The sequence below is a fragment of the Polyodon spathula genome, chromosome 6, assembly GCF_017654505.1.
Source record: "Polyodon spathula isolate WHYD16114869_AA chromosome 6, ASM1765450v1, whole genome shotgun sequence".
NCBI lineage: Eukaryota > Metazoa > Chordata > Actinopteri > Acipenseriformes > Polyodontidae > Polyodon > Polyodon spathula.
Window position 1 is genome coordinate 71,015,155 of NC_054539.1, and position 16,978 is coordinate 71,032,132.

General features: G+C 40.3%; 2 protein-coding genes across 5 annotated transcripts in view; both read right to left on the minus strand.

Moving 5' to 3' along the window:
- Nucleotides 1-6,471, minus strand: part of LOC121317562 (consortin-like) — a 32,071-nt gene extending 25,600 nt beyond the window's left edge. Inside the window, exons 1-4 of one of the 4 annotated variants that reach the window (XM_041253637.1) lie at nt 6,323-6,468; nt 2,858-3,134; nt 2,582-2,797; nt 1,468-1,679 (exon numbers count right to left, since the gene is read on the minus strand). In XM_041253637.1, coding sequence (XP_041109571.1) covers nt 1,468-1,679; nt 2,582-2,797; nt 2,858-3,080 — 651 coding nt within the window. In that variant the 5' untranslated portion in view covers nt 3,081-3,134; nt 6,323-6,468. Of the gene's footprint in view, nt 1-1,467; nt 1,680-2,581; nt 3,135-6,079; nt 6,194-6,322 lie in introns of those variants that run through there. The other 3 variants (XM_041253634.1, XM_041253635.1, XM_041253638.1) reach the window with 3 other exon arrangements.
- A 9,193-nt stretch (nt 6,472-15,664) lies between these two features.
- The window catches only part of LOC121317563 (wiskott-Aldrich syndrome protein family member 1-like), a 61,238-nt gene continuing 59,924 nt past the window's right edge, over nt 15,665-16,978 (minus strand). Inside the window, 1 exon segment of the mRNA XM_041253639.1 lies at nt 15,665-16,712. Within this exon segment, the coding sequence (XP_041109573.1) occupies nt 16,555-16,712 (158 nt within the window). The 3' untranslated portion in view covers nt 15,665-16,554.

Genomic DNA, 16,978 nt, shown 5'->3' on the forward strand with positions numbered 1-16,978 from the left:
AGAAATGTATCATGTGGAAATGAAATGACTCCCAACAGAACAGATCTGGGGCATTCCATCAGCACAGCAGGGTGCAATCTTTGGAGGCATAGAGAAAACACACACTGAATTGCAGGTCTTTCTCACCCGTAATTTCAGATATAAAACTAGGACATCACATTGCTTTGTCCTAACCAAGCTGCACCACTATCGAGAAGTGACCGTATATGTAAAATTGGAAAGGGCATTGCCAGGTATACCCTCAATCTGCTCGAAACTGAAGAGAATGTTTAGATTGCCAGGTATACCCTCAATCTGCTCGAAGCTGAAGAGAATGTTTAGATTGCCAGGTATACCCTCAATCTGCTCGAAACTGAAGAGAATGTTTAGATTGCCAGGTATACCCTCAATCTGCTCGAAACTGAAGAGAATGTTTAGATTGCCAGGTATACCCTCAATCTGCTCGAAACTGAAGAGAATGTTTAGATTGCCAGGTATACCCTCAATCTGCTCGAAACTGAAGAGAATGTTTAGGGAGGGTTTAATTGAGACCACCAAATAAAATTGAGGAAAAAAGGCCTTTACTGCTTTTTGTAACCCCGTAGATGGAGTGCATGGAGTCATTATGGGTTTAAAAAAATAAAAATAAATAAATAAATAAATAAATAAATAATAATAATAATAATAATCACTGGAGACAATGAGAAATGTTCCTGTATCTCTCCAGCATTACAGAAACACCTTGCAGATATACATTAATTTGTTGTTCAACCCCTGTGCACGTGTGTTGCACAATTTCATGCCTGTGTAATAAATACAACTTCACAAAAGCGGTGTGTTCACACAACTTTACAGAAACAGGGCTATATAAGGCAATCAAACACTTTTCTTGTAATCTGCCATTTATAAAAGAGAGGCAGACGTGTGGTAAAAATACCAGCACAGAGATTATATGTACAGGTCATTGTTCTCGCCTGTCTGCCAAACAGAAACCCCCCAAATTAACAACCAAAATACAGCTAATTAAAGACAAAACTCTGTGGGAAGTTACTTTTTTTTATTATTCTTGACTACTTATGGTTATTTGCAACAATACACCTTCTACAAGTCAAAGGAGGAGGGCCAATAATCTAAAAGGAAATTGACTACAACCATACAACTCACTGGGAAATTGTGTAGCTAAGCAGAGGCTGCTAAAGGAGACTGCTAAAGGAGCTGTACGCATCAACTTATACCAAATACTGCCCATACCAAGCTGCATTACTGAATTAAACTGGATGAGTGGATGAACAGAGACATGGTAGTACTGTAGTGTAGGTGTTAAACACTTAAGCCCATGTATCTCACATTTGCTATCCACTGTGGAGATAATATCAAAGAAACAAGACACAATAATCATGAATTCATGCATTAACCCCTTTACAGCCAAGCCTTTAGGTCATAGAGTCACCCCACAGTTGTGGAATCAAGGCAGACACTTTACAGGACCTGGTGGAGACGCTGTGGCAGCACTCTGGAGCTGCTCGGTTCCATACCACCTTTGAGTGAAGAGAACAGCGACTGCAGGAGACTCATTTTTTCAATTTTCTGTTGACAGCTGGTAGAGACCTCCAGGAAATCCTCCTCCTCCTCACTGTGTCCCTGCGAACCGTTAGAGATGCTGTCTAGCATCACTTGTGTGCAGGCTTCAGGAACCACTCCTGCAAACACAAAACAGCAGCAACAATGACAATGGGACTCTGAATTGAAGAAAGGCCTTTAGGAATCACTCCTGCAGAACATATCATTGTGTGATGGAAATACAATTAAAAGTGGCATTATTAGACCATAATATATCCAATATACCTGTTAAATGTAATTTACTTCCATACAGTATGTAGTATCACTGCAGCATGTTTCAAAATAATGCTGAGAGAATGCTTGGATCATGATGGAATCACACTGTGCTTGCACTGTGCCCACAAAAGTATGACTGAGCAATATTTAGGTGAGCACACTCCAGAAGGATTAGTCAACTGAAGAACAAGTCACACAACATGTTATCGTCTTAACATTTCACGACCAATGCAAAGAATCACATATAGTGATTTGAACTGAGCCTGTACTGTATGTGTGCACAATAGAATATCATTCTTATGCATTGTAATCAATGTACATTCTGTTCCCTAAAGAGTAATACAGTAAAAATAATTTGTTTACACTTGCCTGTGCTGTTGCACTGTTATTGTAAACTGTGCATCTTTTTTACAGAGCTGTTTTAATTATCTATGGAAACACTGTGTAATGAGGTCAAGCTAGAATGAGGTGATATTTTTGCAAAAATGCTGTATATACCATGAATGTTAAGGTATAAAGGCAATGACATAATTGCTGTGCTAACACATATAGTACATCCCCTACACTCAATGATATTATTAGTAAGCTGAAGCTTACACTACAGTCTTGATGCACTGGTATAGGTGACATGACCGCAATTGTTTTGGCCTGAAGCATATGAACTTCAATTGTTATCCTCTTTTAAGTAAAGTGATACTCCTCTTGACATCCATGCCCTCCCAAATAGATATACTGTAGCTAAACAGACAAGACAGGAAATGAAAACCTGAAGATTCCGCCTCCATGCCCTTTCTGCGTTTTCCGTTCCTTTTTGGAGATGTCCCTTTTCCCTTGACCCCCTCAGTGTTGGCACTCGGGCTATCGCTGGAATCTCCTGTCTTGCTGTGAGGGTCTGTCTCGTTGTTAAGGCCCTGTGCCAGACCTCTGCAATACCCTGTCTTGCTGTGAGGGTCTGTCTCGTTGTTAAGGCCCTGTGTCAGACCTCTGGAATCCCCTGTCTTGCTGTTGGGGTCTGTCTCGTTGTTAAGGCCCTGTGTCAGACCTCTCGAATCCCCTGTCTTGCTGTGGGGGTCTGTCTCGTTGTTGTTGACACAGTCTTGCTGGGTCTGCTGGTGCCCGCTCACCGATCCCTGGATTTGGTTCTCATTCTTATCAGAGGACGATGTGGTTGTCTGTGGGGATCCTCTGTCCACATTGTTCTTAGGGTCCACAGTCCCTTTCACCTGCTTTGTCACCTTATTTCTTTGCGTTTCCTCTTCATCCATTAGAACCCCGAGCTTCAGTCCATGGAAGGAGTCAGATCAGTTCCGCTCTCACTTCTGAAAAGAGAGATTTTAAAAAATATATAAATGATTACTGCTGCTAAATTCAAACAGTTCATAAAAACAGTGTGGTTGTAAGAAAACATTTGCAATACAAATTGTTTAAGTTTGAATGTGATCTACTGAAAGTAATGTTTTGGGACTTTTCCTCCCCACTGTGTTTACGGAAATTCAAAATACCATTTTTACTAGAGTGACTCAAGCAGTAATTAAATTTACATTGGAACCAAAGGGCATTCAGTTATCCTAAGTTTCAATATCTCTAGCAGTAACTCTGCATTTACAAATCTTGGGCTGCTATCTATAATAAATCTTCATTCTTCTGCACCCAAAATCAATTCTGAAGCAGAAGACAAAGAAATCAGCAACTTGTATCCAACCAAATATATAAATATATAAATTTGTAATAAATACCTTGTGTCTCTAGCCTGGCACTTAACTCCATTAAGTTTTATGTTTCATTTCAATGTGGACTGTACCGCACTGTGAATGATCGATTTCAGCTCCATGTTATCATATGGGTTGGCGCAGCGTACAGGTAAAAATCAGATAGGTACATTTTTTAAAGAATAAAAAGTACAAAAATATATCTATAGATTATTTATAAAAAAAAAAAAAAAAAAGTGCCCACTTACATTTTTAAGAGCGGTATAAAAAAAAAATCAACATGTTTTCATATTATTTTTTACTTGCCATTTCTTCATAACATTGTGATCTTAGGCTGTATATAAATTTGACAGCTGGAGTGTTGAAACTTCGCACCAAACAGACATGTTGGCTTCTCGTTCTCATTGGTCAGTTTTCATAGTTACGCCGCATCTAGGTACTGAGCATCAGCTGGTTCAGAAAGAATGCTAAAGACATTCATGTGCATGCCATTTCGAAAGGTTGAACACACTTTGTAATACACAGCATATGACCTACTGTAGCAGTAGAGGTTGTTACAACCTGTGTACCCGTACTGTACAGAGAGTACTCCAGAGGGTATTTTAAATGAGGAGAACATATGCAAACGTAAAATCCTATCAGGTCTAGTGGAATAATATGGACGTAGAGATTTTAGAAAAAGTCAATGGGGCACAAACACAAATGGGCAATCGAATGTCACTTTTGAAATTGTATCATAAAGTTTATTACAATAATATTTGCTTGGCTCTGCATGCAAAGCACAAATACTCTCCACTAGCCAATGCCTTGCTGGCCCATGTATCCTAGCCACATCACGTATGTTTAGTAATGTACAACTGGATTGGGGCTTTGATCACGTAAAATAAAAACAATTATGATGGCTTAACATATAAAAACCATTACAGTATTATAAAGAGAAAGATACTGCTGGGTGAAGGCCTGTTCTAATTTCCAATAAAAAAATTTAAAAAAATCAGTTTTTGGTGCAAGGAAATTTGGGGCTCAGGGTCAAAACCCATTTCGATCTTATCCAAGGGATATATAAAATGCACAATGAAGTAGACTATACCACAATCTAAAATTAGCATATCATCTGTTTCACAAACTTTCCTAAGCTTCCCTGCAATCGGCAATATTTTTTAGAAGAATTTTTTTGCTAGAATGCAGCAGTTGTACATATGATGACCCCAGTCAGGATTGCACTAGGAAGCAGTACCTGAAATTGGCTCTGCTTTTTTTTTTTTTTTTTAAGATCATTATTTTCAATTTTACCATACAGTTTTACTTAGAGAATCATAGAACACAGCTGTGTACTGAATATGCCAATATCTCAGTGTTTGGTCTTTTACTAAATGGAAACCAAAAAGGTCACGTGACTATGGTTTTGGCAGCCAAATTCTGTCAAAATTATGGGCACTGTTACATTTTGCCATAGAAGCTTCCATAGCACTGAAAATACAATGATGGCATCTGAACCTTCGAGGTATTTCATGAGCAATTTAAAAAAAGTGACAGAAGATGCCTGATTGATCAGCCATGGGAGGGTTAGCTAATTATACAACAGTGTGAAACCACTGGCGTTTCAAATGTATGTTTCCTACCCCTGTGTAGAACATACTGTTAAAATAATCTGCAAAAAAATAAATGAATACAAATTAAAAAAAATAAAAAACAGTGCTTCAAGATATATTATATCTGCCATGAGGCAAAAAAAAGCCCTAAATCGATTACTTCCTGAGAAATAAATGAGAATCAAAATGATCTCAATTTGCCTGTAAGTGTTCACAATCTGCAGACCTCTGAATAGAATGCCATCGTTTGTAAATGTCAAGCTTCCAACAAGTTCTACCGCTGGTACAAAGACTGGAACAAATGAGGATTTCTGCATAAAACCACTACTTCTACTTCCAGAGCTAAGCAAGAGGCTACGGTTTTATTTTTAGCATAGGACTCATGTGCGTTCAAATGAGCAAGTAGCACTGGGAAGCAAGCCTTGAAAGCATTCTGTAAAACTTGGCTTCATTTGGCAGCATTTCAATTGCATATTTTGTGAAACTTAAGTTGGGCATTTACTTTAATGAACCCAGTACACAAAGCACACTAGCAAGTAATGTATTTGCTATATTTGTGACATTTACCGCACACACACATAATGTAAATATTACGTCATTCAGTTAGCATCGTCCTCACAGAAACTAGAGGCCGTGGAGCAACAGTCACTACCAGTGGTCATGAATGCCACTGTTTTCGCGCAATATTGGTACTGTATTTTCAAAAATGATTAACACATTTAGCTCAAGTATTTCCTGGATTTTTGTGACATACCAATCACTGTACTGAAACAGAACAATCAGTTTACTTACTTGTACATTTAAAACATTCATCTTTACCAACGCAAAAGTGTGACATTAACAACGATTTACTTACAACTAATCGTCCCATGGTGTACAACTTGAATAAACTTAGTACAGTACCAAAACAAATGCAGCAATCCATTGACAGCAAGGTCTTCCCAATACCACACATCAGCTTACCTTGCTGGTAGTCAACAGCAACGCTGCTGAACACACCGAAACGTGTGCTACTGCAAACTGTAACACATACAACACACTACACAGACTGCATTATTTAGTAGTACATACATAAGTAATTCAACGACAAGCTCATACTACGACTGCAACGTCTCTCTGTATCCAAATCCCTCTGTTAAACCCTTGCATTAAATTACATTTTGACAGCAAAAACAGAATTACGAGGTATTTTGTTTACGTGTTTACCTGTCAGTGACTGTCACGTGTCAGTTGTTTTTCACCGGCTGCTGTTTTGATGCTTTCTCGCACTCGTATTCTTCCTGATGCTTCATCCGCGGCTGCCGTGTCTCTCGGCATTTCTGAACAGCACACCTCGAAATAAACGCGCCCTCACGTGGGCTGACTGACTCAACCAGGACACACTTTCGCATTTATGGCTGAACATCCTGAAATGCGCCTGCTGTTTGGAGTCGCACACCTGCTTCACACGACTCTTGGTTAGCTGGTTCGCTGCAGTACTAATGTATTCACATAGTAGACTACTACAGATTAGTTTCATTTGACGACATATATTGCAGTCATATTATTGACAATGTGATAACCGCATCTTTTTAATGGTATGGTTATTGCTTTACAGGCAACTAGAAAACTGTTACTTAATGAAAACCTCCAGAAGGATTTTAGCCGGACTGGCAAGCGGTTGCCGTTGCCCTCTGCTGTTTACAATGGATAGTGCAGTGGTGTACTTCTGCGAGACAAGCTTGCCAAGCATTCTTAGGCAATGTACCATTCTGTAGTTCTTATCCAATGCTGCTTTAAATGCTGCTTTAGTAGAATAACTTGACTTTGTAATATATATATATATATGTGTGTGTGTGTGTGTGTGTGTGTGTGTGTGTGTGTGTGTGTGTGTGTGTGATTTATAAACTTTGACTTCTCTGTATGTAAATCAGAAGTTAGCTGAACTAATGTCTGTTTGTAAGTAAACTAAATTGTGTTAGCTAGTTGTGTCGCTTTGACTGCAGCAGGTGAATCCAGTACTAGTGTCTTCTCGTTTTTGTAAGCATTGTAGATGTGTATTAGTATTGTGTGTGTCTGGTTTTTGCAGATTCGGTGAGAAGGCTGTTGGGTTCTGGCTGCGCTGAACACCCTGCCAGGTACCAGTCCTTTCTCATGTCCTGTCCGCTTGATACTGCCTGTCTTTGAGCAGTCCTTGTTGCATGGCTTGTCTCTGTCGTGTGTGTGTGTGTGTGTGTGTGTGTGTGTTAGCAGATGCAGTGTGAAGACTCTGGTCCTGGTTTCTTTGATGTCCTTGAAGTATTGGTGAGGTTTAACCTGCTCAACTTAGTACAGAACTAAAGACTAAATTTGGAAGTTTGTTTCAATTTACTATTAGATACTACCATTTATAGCAATTCTACATTCTTGCCACAGGGTGGCAGAATTGCTAAGAAGTTGCAAAGAACTCTGAAGCCTCTTGCATCGAGGCTGATTCAAAGGTCACCATCTTTATTTGATGTTTAGTTGTTTATATCTAAGACACCTCACCTCCTAACCCTAACTTTTCTAATTGTCTAAAAACACTTAAAACACACACACACACATTTACACGCTACACTAGCCTAAAAAGTGGCCTTTATTACTATGGCAACCATAGGATGTGCATTTTAAGTGTTATTTTGCTCTCAAGAGATATCCCCAATCTGGGCTAAAACAAAAAATATTGTATTCTTCCAGGTGGAGCTAAAAATCACCCCATCGTTAATGTACACATGACGGGGAGCTGAAACCTGGTCCACCATTCTCTGAAAGGTGGCGGGTCCAGAAATGGAACAAGCCATCTGGAGTAGAGAAAGCAGTTTTCTCTCTCAAGCTCTGAGTGAGTGGAATCTGCCAATATCCCTTCGTCAGATCCAAGGTCAAGATTAAATGTGCCTTACCCAGTCGGTCAAGGAGCTCATCCACTCTGGGCATTGGATATACATCGAACTTGGTGATGGAATTAATCTTTCTAAAATCCACACAGCCATCCTTCTTACCCACCATTACGATAGGTCTGCACCTCTCGCTCTGGGAAGGTTCAGTGACTCCAAGCCTGAGCATATCCTCGCTTCAGCATCTGTTTTAAAGTCTGATTAAAACATTCCACCAAACCGGCCATCTGCAGATGATAAACAGATGCAATAATGTATACAGTTCCTTCAAACATTGTGACAAAGTTCATTACATGATCAGTGAAGATTTCTTTTGGAATCCCTGCTCTCGCTATAATCTAACTCTTGAGCAATTGCTGCGGCACTAGTGGATCTCAATGGCACTGCCTCTAGATTTCTGGTCGCGTAGTCCACCACTACCAAAATGTGCGTGTATCTAGAGTCAGACTGGCTCAAGGGACCCACTATATCCATAGCAATGCGTTCAAAGGGAACTGAGATCAGGGGCAGTGGGACCAGCGGGGCAGGGCGAACCGGCCCCAGCGCTACTTGTTGGCATTCCGGACACTGCTACATATTGCGTCACCTCACTAAAAACTCCAATCCAATAAAACCAAGCCAATATTAGTTCCTGGGTCTTATTGCTACCTAAATGGCTCAAACATGGGACATCGTGAGCCAACTGCATGATCTCACATCGAAAAGACTGAGGAACAAGTAATTGTGTTACAATCTGACTTGTGCTTGTGGCTTTGAAAACTCTACACAGTAAGTGCCCGGAAATAATGTGATGAGGATATGTGAGCGGCCGACTGCTCTCTATTTCCTTCCCCTCGATAAACAGAACCTGCCCCCACATGTGTGCAGCCACCACCACAATGTGGAGACAACACTGAAAATTGCTCCATTTTATTTATAAGAAATTCAGCTCATGAAGGTTTCTATATAGTGCGTAGTGTTTTTTTTTTTTTTCTGTTGATGAAATGTCTAACCAGTACTATTGATATACTACCCTGTTATAAACTACCCTGATATTCCTAAAGATAACCCTTCTGAACCGACGTGTAACAATATAAAGGATTTTCTTTTTCTTCCGAAAACTACATTACAAGACAGAACAGTATAGATTTGCAGAAATCAGATCAGCCAGTTTAAATAATTAAATACAAGGGATTTCTTTTATTCAGTACATTTTTCTTCTTTGAAATTAAAATGGATTTAACAGACCCAGAAGTTGTTTGTGAAACTGACCCTAGGTTACTCCGAGCCTCTCCCAGCAGGTGTCACTATTACTCTGGGGAGTTACGCATTGGAGAAACAAGTCAAAAAGCAAAGCCCCATTTTTCTTATCGCAGTATATAAAGAGGTACCATTCCAAGACTGCCACCAAACTGCTGAAACAATAAAAGACTGTCAACAAACATGCACATGTTGCAATTGAGGTACCCCATGTGCTGAAATTCTAACACACACATGGGAAAAGGGCAAGAAAAGGGCAACTCGAGGTAAGACAAACATCACAGCTAATTCCTTCATCCTTAACATTTGGTACTGGTGTCACGTTCCAATCAATAGGAATGTTAGCTGCAGTGTACTGCAATTGCATCCATTCTTGAGATTATGTAGCTGCTACCCTGTTTACAGTAGCTATAGAAGCTCAATCTGATTACATTGTTTGCCAACCAATCATTCATCTTTCTTATATACTGATTGATGCTCAATAGGATCAGAAGCCAGTTGGGTTTTTTGTCTAACAAACTTACAAAATAAGAATTCTCCAACACAAAACAACACAAAATAAGGTGTACACGGATTAAAAATATATTTATTTAGGTTTGCAACAAATTCAATCAGGGAGTAAAAATATGTGCTTTGATAAATCAGCCTTCAGACCTTGTGATGGAGATGAATACCTTCTGCACTTACTAGTAAATACTTATTGATATTAGTTTCTCGGGTGTTGAGCATGGAGGCACTACCTTGCAGAGGCTCACGTGGATCAATTTGAAGACTCTTCAGCTTGCATGCTTAAAGAAGGATATTGCTCCAAGCAGTAAAACAATATACAAAATGTACAAAGCAAAGAAAGCTATGTTAAGAAGCAGATAGCCAGTTCAAGAGCTATTCTTTCAATAGCACTTTGCTCCGAGATTAGCTGGGGGCTGTTTTTATTAGTTTGAGACATGCATGCTGCTTACCCACTTGGGGTAAGGTGAGCCGAGATAAAGGAGAAAATGATTTATTATCTTGGGATAATGCAATACAATGTTTGTGTTTTATTTCTTTTAATCAGCAGCAAGATTACAGATTAAACAGCATTAAGGTGAAACAATTGCATTCCCATTGTTTACAGTAATTATGTGTTGTAGGGTTTGTGTAGAATGTGTAAGGAGTTCTAATGGTACAGTATAGGGTTATGTGTGAGGGAATAGATCTGCACAACAGTTGCATACTGTTGCATACTGTAAGATAGTTTGGGTATTGACACCCAGTGGTTTCAGATGCTTAGTCAATCATTTAGCTGGTCTGAATGTACTGCTACAAGTTCATTACATTTGTTTTATTACAGTCTATATATTAATCTGTTGAGAAGAGGGGCAAATTAGATCTTTTTGGCATAGCACAAGAAAGCTTTTTTCACACTATTGGGGCATTTCTTTTCCCCTCTTCTCAACAGATCAATTGCAACTGATCCAACTGTACTAGAATCACGAGTGCATGTAAAGGCACGGACACATGGTGTGCAGGTTACCTCACACAGTCTGGGGAGTGGAGGTTTGCTTCCCGCATCATGGTGGGATCAGAAGACACCCACTGAACTTCAAGACTCCTGAGCTGCTGTGGGGAGGTGCAGCATTTATTGCATGCTACGAAGGGGAATAATATTGAAATGAATGCAGACTGTTAATACTTATGGGCACTTCTGTAAGGGGCAAATCAAGATCTTTATTTACCAGTGATACGACCACAGAAAATGGGATGCATTAGAGTGAAGATTATAGTTTAGGAACAAAAAATAGTGGCGGACAAACCTCAGAAATAAACAAATAAAACATTTCTTGGTTTTAGGCTCAGAGGTAGAATATTTTTGATCAAAGCTTTTAATTGCTTTGAAGTGGAAGCTGAAGAGAGGCGGTATGCCTTGGAAATTAAAGCAGGCATTATTTCTCCTCAGAGTTTTTATTTACTGTTGCCTTTTTTCCCCCCAGAGCTGATAATGTAGGTCACTGCATACCCAATGTAGAGCAGGTAAGGCATAACTGTGTCCAAAAGAAAAATCTAGAAATGAGAATTGTAGATGGAATGCACATCAGATTGATTATCTTTTTATTTAACATGAAGTAAAATGGTATGTGAAAAAGATTTGTATGTCAAGAGTATGTAAATAACATTAGGTTATTATCATAACCCTGAAATAGAAATGTAACCATTACTGAATGGGTATTTGTCACCTATAGACCTGAAACCTGAAAATTGTATACAAAAGTTGCTCTTTGAGCCTGTGACGCAATCGTGAGCCTGCACTGAGGGCACAAAAGCACTGCGCTCATAGATCTCTGCGTCATTTTTCCTTCAAGCCTGCTGCAATCATGGACATAGTGACCTTGAAGGCTAGTGGTTACATTTCTATTTCAGTGAACCAGGGTTATGATAATAACCTAACATTCCCTATCAAGGACGTAATGTAACCATTACTGAATGGGTGAGTTTACCAAAGCCATCGCAAGGGCAAGATTGTGGGACGACCGGAATGCTACAAGGCTAAGCCGAAAGCTGCCTTGTGTGATCTAATTCGGAACCCGAGTAACAAGTAGCTAGGGTGAAAAAATTAAGGGAAATTTTCACCTCGATGCTTGTGTTGTAAGGGTCGACTGAGAAGCCATCTTTAACACTCTAGTTCCAAAGCCAGGGTTTTGACGATCCACAACATTTAGTCTGTAGAACCTAGTGAAGGTATGGGGAGTAGCATACACCGCTGCATTGCCAATGTCTTTAACAAATGCACCCTGGAATAAAACCCACGAAGTTGCCATGCCCCTGGTGGAATGGGTAAGAGCTTTTCTGGAAGGGGTGCGTCGGACAGCTCCTAGGCAGTCCTGACCGTGTTCAGATTTTTGTCCTGTAAACATAATATGCCAGGGCCTGAACTGGGCACAGCGTATGGAGCTGTCGCTCCCTGTCAGACTGGACAGGAGGTGGATGGAAATCCTCCAATTCCACAGACTGGTTGACATGGAATGACAAAAAAGCAGGATTGGTACAGAGCGTGACCTTTATCTGTAAAAATTAAGCAGGCTTTCGCAATAGAGAATGCCTGCATCTCACTCACCCATTTTGCAGAGTTGATAGCAAGCAAGAAAGCTGCTTTAAATGATAAAAATGTCAGCTCAGCTGAATTCAGGGGCTCAAATGGACGCTTCTTGAGTGCATTAAGCATCACATTTAGCCTCTAGCCCCTTTCAAAAATTGCCTCACCAGGAAGCGAGCTCCTGGGGAGACGAGTCAATCTTAGCACGGCAAGCTGAGATAACTGCCAGATAGATTTTTAATGTGGAGGGGAATTTCCGTTCATCAAATAGGTCCTGCAAAAATTTCAGTATTACTGCCTTGGGACAAGTCGTGGGGTCGAACCCATGAGGCAGACACCATGTCTCAAAGACACCCCACTTGTGCCTGTACTGAGAACTTGTGGACGTTGTCCTGGCATTTTGTAGGGTGCCAATAACCTTGTTGGACAGACCCAGATGGCTCAAATGCAGCTATTAAGGGGTAAGATCCAGAGTTTCAGGCTTGATGGGTTGGGGTGTCACTGGTGTGGTAAGGCATCTATTGCCAACGGGTCCCCGCCTCCTATTATGGAGAACCAGAGGGAAAGTGGGTTGATTCCTGGGAGGCAAAGAGGTCTATCTCTGCTCTCCCGAACCTCTCCCAGGTGAGCGGTGAAGCCCTCAATCTGAGCTGCTAGAGACTCCCCTTGAGAGGAGGTCCACTGCCAAGTTTGTCACCCCAGGCAGATGAACTACCTGCAATATAAGGAGGTTCTCATGCGCCCATAGCAAAAGCTTGCGGGTCACACGATGGAGACTGGGTGACGTGAGGCCTGTGGTTGATGTAAGCCACCACTGTTGTGTTGTCTTTATGGAAAAGTACAGCTTTTAAAAAATTCTGCAAGGCCATATAAACAGCCTGCAGCTCTAAAACATTGATGTGGAGACCCTGCCAAGGAAGGTTCCACACACCTTGCGTACCCCAGCCCAGGTTGGACACGTCTGTGGTGACAACATCTCTTCTGGTGACACTGCAGTTGCGGTTCAACATGGGCTGAAAAATCCTGCTCTTAAACTAGGCCTGCAGAGGGTGCATGTGCAGGAGACCCAATGTAAGGGTCTGGGAAGCTGCTGCCATTAGGCCCAGAAGTTTCTGGAATGTCACTACCATGAGCGCTCTGTTGAGCTGAAAAAAGCTCTAAATACCTGGCTATTCTGTGCACTCTGCGGTCCGACAGATTGGAGGCTGTCTGGGAAGAGGTGAGCTGGCTTTTTGCATGATTCTGGTTGCATAAGTATTCAGCCCCTTAAGTCAGTACTTGGTAGAAGCACCTTTTGCAGCAATTACTGCTATGAGTCTTTTTAGATAGGTCTCTACTAGCTTTGCACAATAGGATGGTGAAAGTTTTGCCCATTCTTCATGGGAAAATTGCTCCAGCTCTGATACGTTTGTTGGGGATCATTGATGGATTGCAATCTTCAAGTCTCACCATAAATTTTTGATTGGATTCAAGTTAGGACTTTGACTGAGCCACTCAAACATTAATTCTATTCTTGTTCAACCACTGCAGTGTGGCTTTCTATGTGGTTCGGGTCATTGTCCTGCTGAAATGTGAATTTCCTCCCCAGTTTCAGAGTTTTGACTGACTCACACAGGTTTTCCTCAAGGATTCACCTGTACTTTGCACCATCCATCCATGCTGAAGAGAAGCATCCCCATAACATGATGCTGCCACCACCATGCTTGACAGTTGGGATGGTGTTGACTGGCTTGACCGGCTGCTCAGTTTGGCAGGGCAACCTGATGTGGGTAGTGTCTGGGTGGTATGATGCATCTTCTACTTCTTAATGATGGACTTCACTGTGCTGAGAGGGATAATCAGCTCCTTTGAAATGTTCTTGTACCCATCTCCTGCTCTGTGCCTCTCTACTACTTTATCCCTGACTTGTTTTGAAAGCTCCATGGTCTTCATGGTTGCTTTGTTGGATCACTATGTGAGTTGCAGCTTGAAGGTCTTTATATACCTGAGGGAAACTATCTACAAGTTAAACCACTTTGAGTACACACAGGCTGAAACCATTTCACTAATTTTGTGACCTTTAAAACAAATTATTTGCACCTGAGCAAGAAAGTACTTATCTGAAGAAGGCTCCCTGATCAGGTCAGTCTTGAAAGGAAAAATGGCACGGAGATCTGTGAGCGCAGTCTTTTTGATACCTCAGGGGCGGGGCCATGACTGAGTCACAGATCAAAGAGCAGCTTTGGTATACAATATTCAAGATTCGGATCTTTAGGAGGTAAATACCCATTTGGTAATGGCCACATTTCATACTTGAAAGGCAATTACTGGGCACCATCTGTAATGTAACTTTATTGACAGAATAATACAATACAGCAGTGTACCAACTCTAAAGATACTGTGTCAAAGTGTATCACTGATATGGCCAATGCACCAATGAACTTAAGCTTCCCTCACAGGTATTCTTAAGAATCTAACTATAATATTTCCAGCTCACCAACATGCTGTAATCCATTCATGAATTATAAAGCAGCATGCCTATTTTTTGTATTTTCAGAATCCAGCAGCAATCTGCTCTCTAGTTATTTCTCAAAAGACCATTACAGCAATTTATAAGAAGGCTGTGTAGGACTGTTTCTACTTTCTGGGCACATTAATAAGATTGATGAGTTTGGAGACCCAAATTTAATTTGTTAGAGCTACATCATCTTGGTGTGCAGTGGAAGTCTAAAGGGAAGTTACTTTAATATACATAGAAAACATAACACTTGATTTACGAGACCCAACCGGAGCTGCTCCGAGAGGTACAAGGGTTAACAACTGTGCTGTCTGTGAACCCAGAACAAACCAGTGCTTCATGAAGGACTGTGGCTTTCTATTCAAGTGCATTTAGAATAAATAAATACATCTTTCAGCTAACTTCCCAGCATGGTGTGTGGGGTCAGGGGTCTTGTAATGTTGTCTATTGAGGTTTTAAGCATTAATTAGGTATTACCCAAGGTCCTCTCTGCACTGCAAATGTTGTATCTCCAAGAAGAGATTTCAAAGATTTACTATATTCACTTGATCTTTTTGTTTCCCAGACTTTCATTTGGGTTTTCTTTTTTATTTACAGGTGGTCTGTTTTTTTTCCTGCAACAATGCTAGAGTTGCATATGGTGTTACAAGTAATAAGTCTCCACACATTTTCCTATGTGCAGCAGTGAAAATTAGTCCTACTGCAGTACCTAGAACACAGAACGTGAACCTGTAGCTTTACAGCAGTAAAAAATTACTGTCGGATTTGAGCTCAACAATATGAAGTCATAAAAAAATGACAATGTGTTACTTTAAACATAAGCTTAGCTTTTATTAAATCAAGCAAATGGTAAACAGTTACATAAGTTACACAGTATATTCAAATCAGTTGTTTTGACGCAGAAACAGCTAATACTTAGAGTGCAGGCAAAGTAGTACAGCACAGGACATTCATGAACAGAAATGAAAACAACGATAAAATGAAATAAAAAAATAACTATGCAGCATAGTATACGAAAATAACAACAATATATTTTTTTGAAAACAGGCAGTCTAGAGTAAGGGCGTCCTTCCCAGGATTAAAATCTAGGCAGTATATCTCTTTCAGTTTGTAATCGCAGCAGACATATGATCCAAGAAGGCATAAGACTCACATTGCTTAGCAGTGGTAATGTTATAAAAAGCTGCCTCAAGGCTTGTAGTCTTATACGGATTCTTCAAGTCAGTATTCACAAAGTGCGCATACAATTAAACAACCAGTCAATACATTATGTATGTTAGCTGCTCATGCAAAATATTCAAGTCTAGTAAATCCTCAATCCAGCTTGCGCCAGAAACTACTGGCCATTAGAAAATGGAATAAAAAAAAAAAAAAAATGCAATAGTTCTGTGTTTTTCCAGGAAAGGGCACTGTGGTAAAAGAACTGACTTCAAAAGATAATGCATACAAACTCCCACTAATACTTAACGGCAACAGTTTTTTAGATTTATTTTTTCCCCTCCCACAAAAGTCACAGTAAAAATTTAATTTTATTTACTATTATTTTTAAAATATGTAATCTGGAAGATTCTTATCATTGAAAAAAATAAGAAACTTTTAAAGATGTAGTGTAGAAAATGAGTACAAAACAGTTGCAAAAACAAATGACTGTCAAATCTTTTTTTTCCCCCCAAACGAGAACCACATATGGATGACAGCACTTATCAGTTATAGTGAAAAAGAGGAATACATCCAGGTTTTACTCCAGCCAGTCAACCTCGTCAAATTCTGAGTCATCCTCCGAATCGCTGTACTCCACAGCAATGCGGCGTGACAGGATGGTGGCCACATCGTTACCCACGCGATCGTGCTTCGCCTCTTGTTCCCGCTGCTCCTCCACTTTTCGAAGCTGAATACCTGATTCAAGTAAAAAAAAATAGTAATAACAGCACCTGCTGGTTTGCTGGTGAACACAATGGGAACACACATTTCCATAACTAGTCTATCACACAATCTCTTCTTGCTGGTCAACCTCAGTCTGCTCCAGCGAAACTACAGCAAGCTGCCCCAGGCTTCACTGGACGCTGATAGGATTCATAATTGATTTTGAAAGATAACGTTAACAACTATCAATGGAGATCCATCCAGACATGTGTTTATCTGGTGCCTGTATAGCCCCTCGT